Below are 13,215 nucleotides of genomic sequence, written 5' to 3'. Positions count from 1 at the left end.
TTGGATACAATTGCTTTTGTGTGGCTCTAGGCTAAGGGTCATTGTCAAACAATGGTTTCTTTGCCAAAATTTTAAGCTTAAATCCATCTCGTTAGAATAGCTATTCACAGAGGTTAACTGTTAACTTAAAATTTGGATTTAAAGGATCTATACTTAAAAACAAACAAAAAACCTCAATGCATTTTTATTAAAATTTTTTTCAATGTATCTTTAAAGATATATATAAAAACTTCTCGTCATGGTAAAATGTAGTCAAAAGTATTGGATCAGTTACATTTATGAAGTTGTGAGAGTTTAAAAGCACAAATGACACCTAGAACCAGTTGCAGCATAAACAGCTGGACTGTTTGTTATCTTTTAACCTGTAACTGTTGCCTCTCCTAGTTTCATAATGGAGACTGGACTTGCTGGGATTCCCAAACACTTGGCCCCAGTGCTGCCACTTAAGCCTCTCTGAGAGGTTGTCCCTGCCTCTTCCCCTCTGGTCGCTTGTCCAGCACCAGGAAGTAAAACTGTTAAACTAGGTTTATTCTTCAAACAGAAAGTTCCTGCCACCATCCCAACCCCGTCCTCCCCACCTTATTCCCCGCCTCCTCCCATGTCCCCTTAAATGTCTGTTCTAGTAGGAAACAGACACTCAGGCACCTGTCTGTCAGGTGTATATAATTTGAAAAAGACCATCTCTCAGGGTACTTCTAAATCTGTGGAGAACTGGCGACCTTTCATTCTGTGTGTGAATGTCACTCGCAACATGAGATCTATAGATCTGTATTATACGTACTGCTTTCCCCTTTGTAATTACTAATACTCTATTTACCTGTTCATATTAACTCAGTATATTCCCACTAATTTTACTAATTTTTAGTCTTTCAAATTTTGGCATAAAAATTTAGCCCATATGGAGTTCCCATTGTGACTCAGCAGAAACGAACACAGCTAGTATCCATGAGGATGCAGGTTTGATCTCTGGACTCACTCAGTGGGTTAAGGATCCAGCGTTGCCAAGAGCTGTGGTGTAGGTCACAGATGTGGCTCGGATCCCACATTTCTGTGGCTGTAGTGTAGGCCAGCAGCTGTAGCTCCAATTCAACCCCTAGCCTGGGAACTTCCATATGCTGCGGGTGTGGCCTAATAAGAAAAAAAAAAGGCATTAAAAAAATTTAGCCCATAGAATTCAGTTTTTAAAGTTTAATATGACAGAGTCTATTTACGTTTTCTTTTAGTATAAAAACTGTATTGAAATTTAACACAATAGTAAACTTAATATCCATGTTTTACCTTTCAAAACAAATACAGTTACCAACAAATTTACTTTAAGGCATATCTTCCATGACAGTTAGTTCTCAGCTAAGACTTTTTTAAAAGACCAAACTTTGGGAGGAAATGAATGTTTCTGGCCTTGATGATAGTGATGGTTTCATAGCTGTATACTTATCCTCAAATTTATTAAACTGTGTACATTAAATATTTATAGCATTTTACATATCAGTCATACCTCAATAAAGTGGTAAAAATTACAGTTATAGAAAATGTTGACCCAAAGATTCTGAGGCATGTTGAATTCTGTTTTGGATTTCCAATTTCTCATCAAAACTGGAATACACAAGTTAAATTCCATGCTTCTACTAAAATCTTCTTAGAGTTCTTTAAAGTAAAACCTTATCAACATTTCCTTTACCATTAATTAATAGATTTTAATGAATGGGTAAATCATATAAAAAGTACATGAGGAAAATGTCCTGAGTTTAGTGTAAGAATTTATTATGAAAAGTGTTTCTGGGAACTAGCGGTGGAGTGCAGAATTACATTATTCAATTAAAAAAGAGTTGAGGTCCTCACATGTTGTCCAGTCAGGTAACAGAATGGAGTCAAACACATGAGAAACCTACACAGTTATTTCAGGAGTTTCACTGCCTGACAACCCAGAGTCCATGCTGTTAGTGACTATGGTAAACTCTCTGGCAGGTACTGTTACTGCCATTTACTTTCAAGTCCAACAGCAGAGCAGAAATGAGTGTCAGAGAGGTGGTGTAATTTTTACTTTTGAACAGATGGAGAAGTGTCTGTGGCTGAAATCCGTCTTATTTGCTTCCCATCAGAGAGACTCTGGTGAAAACAGGGGCATTGCTTTGGGTTCTATGTAGAATCAAGGATGTGGGGCAGACCTTGCTTCTTGCACATGGTGAGGGAACAGAGAACAGCCCAGGCAAGGGCAAGTTAATGGGATGGGGTTCCCAAAACGGCAGGTGGGGCAGGATGTCCACCTGGTCTCCCTGGACCAGGCCTCCGAGTTTTGGTGCTTTGCTGGGTCCTAAGGTTTGACCACAACAAAGAAAAGCAAATCACTCATAGAGACTGAAGATAAGGTGAAACAGTTTCAGTAATAACGAAATCAAGTTTCAAAGAATGGCATGTTCATGTTTCATTAGTCAGGTTATTTATACTTAAAGAGAAAAGGTCAAAAACTGGATAAAAAGGACTTTTTTTAGTCTTCAAAAAAGTTTGAAACATAGTCCATTTTTCAAAGTGTAAATCATAGGGGGTAGGATGTTTGATCTCTATTTATATGTTTACTTGGGTATTTGAAAAGATTGCTCCCCCCAAACTAAGGAGTGTATGTAGAGTAGAAAAGGCATGGTGAATAGCCTATAAAATATTGTTGAGAACTAAGATTTATAGCAGGCACTATCCATAAAATAAAAAAGAGAGAGGGGGGAGGGAGATCTCTATGGAATTCACGTCACCAAGAAACACTGATGAAATTTTGCAAACATGATCCACCAGGCAGGTAATCAGGAGCTCTGATCCTCACCTAGTTCTGGTATAACTATCTCTGTGACCTCACACGTGTTACTGTTCATTGTATTAATGTCTTCTTTACTTCTGACATACAGACATGTCCCCTGGAACACATTTTGATGCCTTCCTGAGCTCCATGTGGGGCTGTGTGCATATGATATCAGTATTTCTCGTTCTCTACAGTTGATGAAATTCTGTTCTACATCAGGTGGACAAGTCCAAGTCTTAACTCTTAGTGTAATTCAGGGAGTGATATGAAGAGGAGGGGGAGACCTCCACAGTGCGCCTCTTATCCATTTCTCTCTGATGCATCTCCCTCTGCCGCAGACTTAAAACATCAAGTGGTTCCAGCAGGTCTGACCTAGTCTAACTTATCTTCACACCCTTCCCTTCGTCGTGCATTTCCGTGCAGCAGGAAGGTCTAAGGAGTTTGACTCCTCTCTGCGCTTTGCTGACAGCTCTCGTCTATCAGTGGGGTAAAGTCTCCATCCACCAGACCCCGGATAGGAATTGTGCACAAGATCAGAGAAAGAATAGGAATGGGAGAGCAAGCAGTTTGTGGGGATGGACAGGGCCCTAGTGAGCCATCCTGAGTGGGGCCTGGTGAGCCATCCTTGTTGCCCTCCACTCACTTGCAACAAAGACATGGAATATTCCACTGTTCTCTCTGTCATGGAAAATACATTAAAATATCCCTGCCTTATTTTATTTTATTTTTTTCCCCTAACCAGATATATTCAGCTGAATCTCCTCGGGGAGCCATCAAAATAAGTACAAAGGGATATAGTAGGCAATTGTGACAGCAGCTCCCTAGGGCTGAATTCTGTGGGGCTAATCCACACGATTAGACTGAGACAGATGCCCACAGATTCAGCTTGGTAGCCCTACCTCTTCCAACATCAAGCACAATTGGCTTTGCCCTGCTGGAGCTCAGGAAATGGAACTCTTGTCAAGTAGTCATATTGCCTGTTTTTTGTTTGTTTGTTTGTTTGTCTTTTTGCCATTTCTTGGGCCACTCCCGCGGCATATGGAGGTTCCCAGGCTAGAGGTGGAATTGGAGCTGTAGCCACCGGCCTACGCCAGAGCCACAGCAACACGGGATCCGAGCCAAGTCTGCACAGCTCACGGCAATGCGGATCGTTAACCCACTGAGCAAGGGCAGGGACCAACCCGCAACCTCATGGTTCCTAGTCGGATTCATTAACCACTGCGCCACGACGGGACCTCCTTGCCTGTTTTTTTAAGGGCACTGGACTAGGTGAAAGGATGGGGGAGCCTGGGACCCAGCACTCCTTGAATGTAATTACAATGCAGTGTAAAACCCCAGAGTGGGCCTTCGATGAGGGCACTTACCCTGTACCCTTCACATCTTGCCACGACCCAGAGCAGCCAGTAAGGAGGTTCTGCCTCATGGTTCAGAGCAGGTGGCATGAGCCGAGCATATTCCGAAGCGCCCTCCTCCCTTCGTGGGGCTCAGGAAGATCCCGCACTGGGCCTGTGGAGAGGAGGGTGGAGGGATCTTTTCATTACGTCCCTGATAACTGCTTCTCTTTTCTTCCTTTTCTCACCTCCAGCCCCATCCTTCTCTTGAGCACAAACCCAGACTGCACATTTCCTCTTTCTCACCCACCCCACAGTCGGGCTATATTCAGAAAAGCTGGGCCCACATATAGAAACATGAATTAAAGAAAGGCCGGGGGGTCCTGGGCACCGAGGTACATGTGGGCCTCCTGGCGGGAGGTTCACCACCTGCACACATGCCACCTGCCTGGTCTCCTCTCCACTCGCAGCCAAGAGCCAGCTCTGAGAGGGTCTTGAGCAGGGGCACAAAATCCCGAGTGTCCTCGGCCCTCCAGCCACACTCACTGTCCTGCTTGTGAAGGCCCTGCCTCCCACTTGACCTGCATGTCCAAGGGCCAGATCCAGCCCCAACAGGGGTTTTCCAGGTTATAAAAATCACTCATCTTCCAAGATTATGATGCTTTTTCCAAACAGGTCATTCCTGCCATTTTGGTGAATTGGGTGATAACTTTATTGCAGATGTGATGCATTATGGCACCTTAAAATCTGCCTGAGCTCCATAAACATGTTTGTTTATCTCCAAAGAACTGGAACCTTTCTTCCATAAGCTCAGGATTGTTTTACAGGACATAAAAGTTTATCTACAGCCCTGATGGGGTCCTTATACGCTTCTGCTCTGCCCGCACCTTCATTCTAGTCCCAGGGATGGAGATGAAATCAAGTCCCGGGGAGGGAAAGGCATTTGCCTTTGGCTCTGGTGCCTGGACATGCAGTGACTGCCTAGAACTTGTCACACTGCCCATTTCTGAGCCCAGGAATATCTGAAGAGAGGGCAGCTCCCCAGCAGCTGCCACTTTCAGTGGTGTGGTGGGTCAGAGCCCGATAAGCAGGGGCCTTTGTTGCTCCGTACCTGCAAGAGCACATCGCTGGCTCCTTGGATGCTAGCAGGTGTTCAGACCAATAGGTGATTCTGATGAAGCAGGACCTGGCCTGGCCCACATTCACTTGGTCACTGTGAGAGGTTTCTACAGGGGAGGGACTTAAATCAGAGGCTGCCTTAATTCACATTTCTATTAAGTGTTGAGGGAAGAATCGTCATTTTTTATTTGCTTTAGATATATAGCAAATTACTTCAGGCATACATAGCGAAACATTAATGCATGCAGGGAGGGGCGGGGGGCACTTAATGACTGTGTGCCAGACTGTCCTAAAGTATCACACTCCTATACAAATATTTAGACTAACTTCAGCTGTTTCTATTTTAACATTTTCAAAACACAAAAACAGATAACCAGGAAAACTAATTTTAGACATGGAAGAAATCCATCATGAGGAAATAAAGGCCATCAGCCTCGTGTGGTTAAAATTGCTACAGTAGCCACTGTATCACTTGACATTGGCTGTGACGTCATCTTACAAACTTTCTAAAACCACAAGGAGGAGTTTGCCATTTCTGCCCATCTATTTTGTTGATAAACATAGAGCTGCATCTAAATAACGTGTTCTGTGTTTTCCTTCGCAGTGGTGAACTGCTCAGATCCAGGCTTTGTGGAAAATGCCGTTCGTCACGAGCAACAGAATTTCCCTGAGAGTTTTGAATATGGAATGAGCGTCATTTACCATTGCAAGAAGGGATTTTACCTATTGGGGTCTTCTGCCCTAACCTGTATGGCTAATGGTTTATGGGACCGCTCTTTGCCCAAGTGTTTGGGTAAGTGAGGGTCGTTTTGGGTTCTTGTGCCCAGAGCCCCGTATATACCACCAACAGAACATATCCTTTTTTTTTTTTTTTCAAGTATTGGAAAGGTATTGATTTTTAATTCTCTCTACCCACCCCCATCACAAATCATATTAGTTATTGTAATATCTTTATAAATTGGCCAGAACTCACAAAATACAACTCAGTCTAGTTTTGGGGAATGAAAAGGGCAGGGGTGCTGGCCTGCTCACATACCTGGCCCCAGAGAAATGGGCTTGGCCTGTGGGCTCCACTCGGGCCTGTTCTGTCTCTGTCCACTTATTACTGCTTGTGTCCACTAGTCCACTTGTGACTGCTTGTGTCCACTAGCAGATGGGCTGACTTCACTTGTTGGACACGGTGCCAACACCTGCAGACCGTGGCTCTCTCACACTCTGAATCTCTCACCACCATGCACCTGTTTAGACACAGGTTCAGAGTTATTGGCAAAAGGCTATAATACAGAGCCTCCGTCTTTGGACCTAGTTAGTGTCTGTGACCAGAAGGTAGGGCGCTCTGAGGAACTGCATTTGGGCCTAAGGAGCACTTCCAGTGCAATCAAATGTGAAATGATTAAAAAAAAATTTAATTGGCCCACACGTGTAAAAAAGAGGAAGGCACATTGCCATCAAGAATGGGGTGCTCTCTGAGTTCCTGTCGTGGCTCAGTGGTTAATGAACCCGACTAGCATCCATGAGAACACAGGTTCCATCCCTTGCCTCACTCAATGGGTTAAGGATCCAGTGCTGCCATGAGCTGTGGTGTAGGTCACAGACACAGGATGGATTCAGCATTGCTATGGCTATGGCATAGGCCAGTGGCTACAGCTCTGATTAGACCTGTAGCCTGGGAACTTCCACGTGCCACAGGTGCGCACTAAAAAGACCAAAAAAAAAAAAAGTCATGTGTTCTCCTGTGCAGATGAAATTGTACATCATCAATCACTGTGGCCCTCCCAAAGATTATTAACAGTCTATTTAGACCATAGAGATTAACAAGGACACTTTTTAAAATCCAAATAGCTCCAGTATTTCTTTCTTTCACTTGAAAAAGCATATTATCTTTTAGTTCAAAGAGAATCATCTTGTGAAAACGTAGTGTGAAAATGAAGGAGAAGGGATCTTTCTCCATGACCTCTTAAAAATCCTGCAGAATCAACACAATCCTTAAAATCAAAATCTTATCTTGTTAGTATTCATTTTGTGTGCACAGAGAAAATGGGAAATGACAATTCCATTATAAATTGAATTTACTGAAAAAGAGTCATTGTCCATTTTACCTCTCACAATTAGGGCATTTTCAGAGCATTTTCAGAATAGATTGGTGCTGGGGACATTTTTACTGCAAGTCAGCATCCCTCAAAACCCCCTCCGATCTACATGGAATCGTGTGTAAGATTCTAACTGCAGGAATGCAATTAGCTTCTGTGGAGAAAGCAACAGATGCCTTAATAAAACAAATGTACAACCTTACATGACTCCCCCCCCCCAAAAAAAAACACATTTATAAGCATATTACAATTCTCATCAAATTTTATGTGTTGGGGTTTTTGTGCCTTCACACATGGGAATTTTTCAGAGAAATTAGTTTAGTTTTGTTTTTTCCCCCCAGAGATTTCTCTTGCATCATCCCCAGCTTCTTCCAGACTCCCATTAGTGTTTGTAATGATGCCAGCCTGCTCCAGATCTCCAGGAACCAGGCTTTAACTGATCTCATTTTCTGAGGTGGCACATTCCCCCCACTTGTCATTACATTGGAATTATCATGAATCTGGGAACACAGGATCTCAGAGGAACATTTTGTTTTACACACTATAGCAGTGAAACTCCATCTCTGTTTTTGCTGGTATATTGTTCCACTGTTTTTTGTTTTGTTTTGTTTTGTTTTGTTTTGTTTTTTCTCTTTCATTTCCCCTGGAACTGATCATTTGCCAGCCATTTCACTGATTCGGTTCTAACTGGCTTCTTTTTAGGACTCTCTTGATAAACTCTAGCTCCCGGGTGAGTGGAGGTCAGTGTTAAGATGGTCTCAGTGGAAGAGCTGATGTGACTTGAGATGGGGCAAACCCTAAACCTGTCTTTCTGGCTGCTGTCACTTTGAGTTGCTGGTGACGAAGTGCAGTAACTCTCCGATGTTAAATCAGCAGCCTTTGAATAATCCTTTGTCTGCCTTGGTCCACCGAGCTGTTTGCACCGTGTACGAAATCTACCCATGTTATGATCATTATACAACTACAGATGTGATAAATTCATTTGAGTAATAAAAAAAATGAAAAAAAAGATACATGCACCCCTATGCTCATTGCAGAACTATTTATGATATCCAAGACATGGAAGCAACCTAAATGTCCATCAACAGAAGAATGGATAAAGAAGACATGGGGGGTGTGTGTGTGTGTGTGTGTGTGTGTGTGTGTGTATAAAATGCAATGATACTAAGCCATAAAACAGAATGAAATAATACCATTTGTAGCAACATGGATGGACATAGAGATTATCATATTAAGTGAAGTAAGTTGAACAGAGAAAGACAAATATCATGATATCCCTTATCTGGGAAATCTAAAAAAATGATATAAATGAACTTGTTTACAAAGCAGAAACAGACTCACAGAGTTCAAAAACAAACTTACCAAAGGGGAAAGGTGGGCGGGGAATAAATTAGGAGTTTGGGATTAGCATATACACACTACTATATATAAAATAGATAATCAGCAAGGACCTACTGAATAGCACAGGGAACTCTATTCAATATTCTGTAGTAATCTATATGGGAAAAGATTCTGAAAAAGAATGGATATATGTATATATGTATAACAATCATTTTGCTGTACACTTGAAACTATTACAACATTGTAAATCAACTATACTCCAATATAAAATAAAAATTAAATTAAAAAAAAAATCTACTCATGGTTAACCCTAATTTTGGACTTTATAGAAAGGGAGAGATAAATCTTTACCATCCTATGGTAATCTGGATTCTGGTATTTCCCTTTTTCGGGGGATAATTATGAATAGATTATGGGCCTGATTTGGTATAAGTTTAAAGAAATAAATGGAATTACATTATTTTATAGAACAACTTGAAGGAAAAATTCATCAGTAATTTATTGTTATTATTTTTTGCTTAAACCTTTCAGATTGCCACCTATTCAAAAAAATAATGTTAGAATGGTCTTTCTAGACATGTGACTTGGAAGACGAAGCAGATTTGACAGAGTTTTGTCCCCAAGCAAAGCTTTTGATTGTCATAATAACTGAAGAAATAATGGAAATAATTCTGATGGACCTACTTTAGTTTCTAATATTGTGTATAATACCTGCTTATTTAGGATGCAATTAAGGACTGATGTGGAAAAAAAAATCTTTTTAAAACAAAAATGTAAACTTCTACTGTAATCAAAGCTATCGTAATAAAAAACCAAAAAATAAAAAAACTTCAGAGACAGATCCTCCCTGGGTCTTCAGAACATATGTCTCTTCAGAGCAGAGGCAGAGTCACCTGAAATTGGACTATGGGGAACTGCAGGATATGCCAGGGTATTTAGGTGTTTTTCTTTAATAGATGAGATTGAATCTATGAGGGACCCTTATCAACACGAAACAGCACAGTAGGATTGACATACACATTTATTTATTATTTATTTATTTATTTTTCTCAAGCTATATCATGCGGACACCCAGGGGTCCCTGCCAACGCCATCCTCAGCGGAGATCTGTTTACTTACGGGTCGGTGGTTCACTACTCGTGCAAAGGCAGCCAGAGTCTCGTTGGCAACAGCACCAGGACCTGCCAGGAGGACAGCCGCTGGAGTGGAGCCCCGCCCCACTGCACAGGTGGGCATGTGCACCAGCTCCTCCTGGGAAGTGTTGGGGGACTATATGGTTCCCTGAGGGTGTTATCAGTCCCTTTTCAGCATCTTCTTCTCCTTCACTACCTATCACTTCCCTTTTCTCCTGCAGGAGTCCCAGGAGTTCCCACATGGTCCTGAGTAAGAAGCTTCCTCACCTTCACTCAGTTTGCCCCCTTTTATCTCTCTTTTTCTGTGTTTCCTCTCAGTTCTCCCACAACTTTCCTGTTTCAATCATCAGTAATTACACCGATACTCTTTGGAAAAAAAAAATTTCCTGAATGTTTCATAATAAATAAATAGAACTCAGCAAATCCACAAATCAACACGGTTGGGGGGCGTCAAGCCTCTGATTTGATGGTTTTGCACCCAAAACTCCCCACCCCAACCTGTCACTGTCGTCACCAGCATTTCCAGTGAGCAATGCCTTCTCCATCCCCAGGTTCATTTCTTCCAGAGAATCTCAGTTACTGTCACAACCATGTTTTAATAAGCTACTTTGATTTTAGTTACAGAAGCAATTTTAGTCTTCTGTCTTTGTGCTGTGATAAAGATGATCTTTCTCATACAATTTCCAGAATGCTGTATGGCTCTGACCTGTGTTCCACACACCTTTACATAAAGTTCATTCTCATTTAAAACAGCAGCCATGTTTTAAGTAGTCCAATGGCATTTACAATTGTCACATCTGTCTGTGTCTCCCAGGAAGTAACCCTGGATTCTGTGGTGACCCGGGACCCCAGCACATGGCTCTCGGCTTGGAGAGGAGTTTAAGGCCAAGAGCCTTCTCCGCTTCTCCTGCGAGATGGGCTACCAGCTGCGGGGCTCAGCTGAGCGGACGTGCCTGCTCAATGGGTCCTGGTCAGGCCTGCAGCCTGTGTGCGAGGGTGAGTACACGCCAGCCCAAAGTCAGCCTGCACAGCTGAAACCATGTAATTTGTCCTAAAATGACCAGTATGCCACACAGATCCTACAAATCTACACTCTTTGTACCACTAAAATGTTTTCCCCAACAAATGTAGAAGAGGATGGTGAAAAACCCCATTGTGTGTACAGAAATATCCAGACTGTTCAAAATGTCAGATAACTCCAGCGCTGACCTTTGACCAGTCATAATCTACAGGAGGCTCTGGTCTTGTCTGATGACAGTCTCTGTGTGACTGCAGTGTCCGAGGTGCTAGTGGTAACAGAGGAAGGAGCTGTGAGTGGGGCAGAGTGAATGAATCACTGATGGGAGTTCCCTGTGGCTGGAAGAGGTTATCCCCAGCCTATTGGTGGCCCTTGTCCAGCATGCTCTATTACCCAAGATGCTAGGGTTACTTTTCTCTAATATTTAGAGTGGGCATATTTTATTGTCCTCTTTGAGCCATAATAGAGATGGTGGGAAATGCCAGTAACCACAGTAAAATGCCTGGATCTTTGTGGACACTGTGTCTTGTCTTGGCAATGCCTGTGCCCTGAGACATTATGAGCCCAGAAAATAACTGGTCTAGAATTTAGATAGGTCAACTTTAAAGTGGCATGCAGACTTCTCGATGACTTAATTTTTGAGCCTAAAATGGTTGCACAAATTAATTATCTATTTTTACCTGTATAAAACACTTTCTATTGAATTTTACCCACTTGAGTAAATGCATACAATATCAACATCAGAAATATAGATCAAGTTTCCTTCATCTCTCTTTTCTCTACTGTGCCATCGCTGCTTGTGCCTGTCCCTTATCTGATGACATGTGTTATATAGATAAACAGAAAACAGTATGCATGTGTGTAGTCTGACTATATTGTACCTCATCTAACTAAATCATGTCATCTACATATTATAAATTATAACTATATAAGATAATCCTGCCCATGTGTTTGTGGTGTGTGTGTGTGTATTTTCACTCAGCATCTGAGATTATTTTAGAGACATCTGTGTGTAGAGATATGTGTATATGATAGTCTAGCTCATTTTTGACTCCAAATTGCCCTTGAAAATCAAGTTAGTGTCAAATTAAGATTAGGCCCTAAAGAAGTTGACTTAAATTAAATATAACTGAATAATTGTGGGAAAAATGTCACCTGCAGCTGTGAATTGCAGATATATACTGTTTTTGTTGACTGAAGTATCTAATTATAAATTAGTAGACTCTCTTACCCAGTTTTCTCAGTTCCCTTCATCTTGTAGAAATTTGAATATTAAATTTGTATGATAGCATGTCTTTCTCACCAAAACCAGAGTGCTTTCTGTTCTATAATATAGGACCTCGAAGTTATAAGTGACTTCTGTAATCTACATTTACACCTGATCTAACCTTTTCTCAATATTACACCTGTGAATTTTTGGTCCAGAAGTATTTCAACGTTATGAAAATTAGGATTTCCACTTCAGTCCATCCCATATTAAATGGTAGTAGGTTCACCTTCTTATTGAGAACAGCTATAAAACAGCAAGATACATGAGGCAAAGATGTTAGTTATTAAACATCGGTCAGGGCCTGACTCCGTTCCTTAGGAGAAAGTAGATACATGAGGTAAACTCCATAATCCCCCTGTCATTCTGTGTATGTTTCTTGCTATAAAGCTGGGAAGTGGAGTCCAGTTGGTACAGTGGCTTGGTGAGGTGATGAAGTAGAAATTGTTCTAGGCTGCTAAAATGAAATTTGCAGAAAGGTGAATGATCTGGAAAGGGGGAGCCGAAAATGGGTGACCCAGGAATCCTGTGTGGGTATTCACAGGGTGACTCAGCTGGGAGCTGGGCTGACAAGCTCGGGTGAGACTCAGGGATGCGAAAATCTTCTTAGAGGTGAGCAGACCTGTGATCTGAGAAGTTACACTGTACTGAGAAACACTTAAGAAAACGCTGGAGACACAGCCAGTCAGAGCTTACTGTACTCTGGGGACATTTCACGGAGGCCTAGAGAGCTCATGTGTTGAAATAGGCACCACTCCCCAGAATAAGGGGAATACACTGGAACCGAGAGCAAATCATGCTAGGACTGAGATTAAATAGCTCTCAGCCAACAGAGAATAAAACTGATGACAAGACCCAAAGGATCCACAACTGATTTAAAAGCCCACCAGAACAAAATCCAGCATCTTTTAATGGAAGGACATAATCCATACAGTATTGCATTCACAGTGTCCAGCATATGATACAAAATTACTACATAGGCACAACTCAGAAGAACAAGACCCATAACAAATTAGCTAACCAAACCAACCACCAAACAAAACAGGCAAATAGAAATAGAATCTGATCCTGAGATAATACAAATGTTGAAAATCACACACAAGGATTTAAATAAACTTAAAAATATGT

General features: G+C 41.7%; 1 protein-coding gene across 1 annotated transcript in view; it reads left to right on the top strand.

Moving 5' to 3' along the window:
- The window catches only part of CSMD1 (CUB and Sushi multiple domains 1), a 1,882,041-nt gene that overhangs the window by 1,834,532 nt on the left and 34,294 nt on the right, over nt 1–13,215 (top strand). Inside the window, 4 exon segments of the mRNA XM_021075826.1 lie at nt 5,843–6,031; nt 9,724–9,897; nt 10,617–10,646; nt 10,649–10,798. Coding sequence (XP_020931485.1) covers nt 5,843–6,031; nt 9,724–9,897; nt 10,617–10,646; nt 10,649–10,798 — 543 coding nt within the window.

The sequence above is a fragment of the Sus scrofa genome, chromosome 15 (assembly GCF_000003025.6).
Source record: "Sus scrofa isolate TJ Tabasco breed Duroc chromosome 15, Sscrofa11.1, whole genome shotgun sequence".
NCBI lineage: Eukaryota > Metazoa > Chordata > Mammalia > Artiodactyla > Suidae > Sus > Sus scrofa.
The sequence above is the reverse complement of the archived record's forward strand: the minus strand, read 5'-3'. Positions and strand labels throughout refer to the sequence as shown.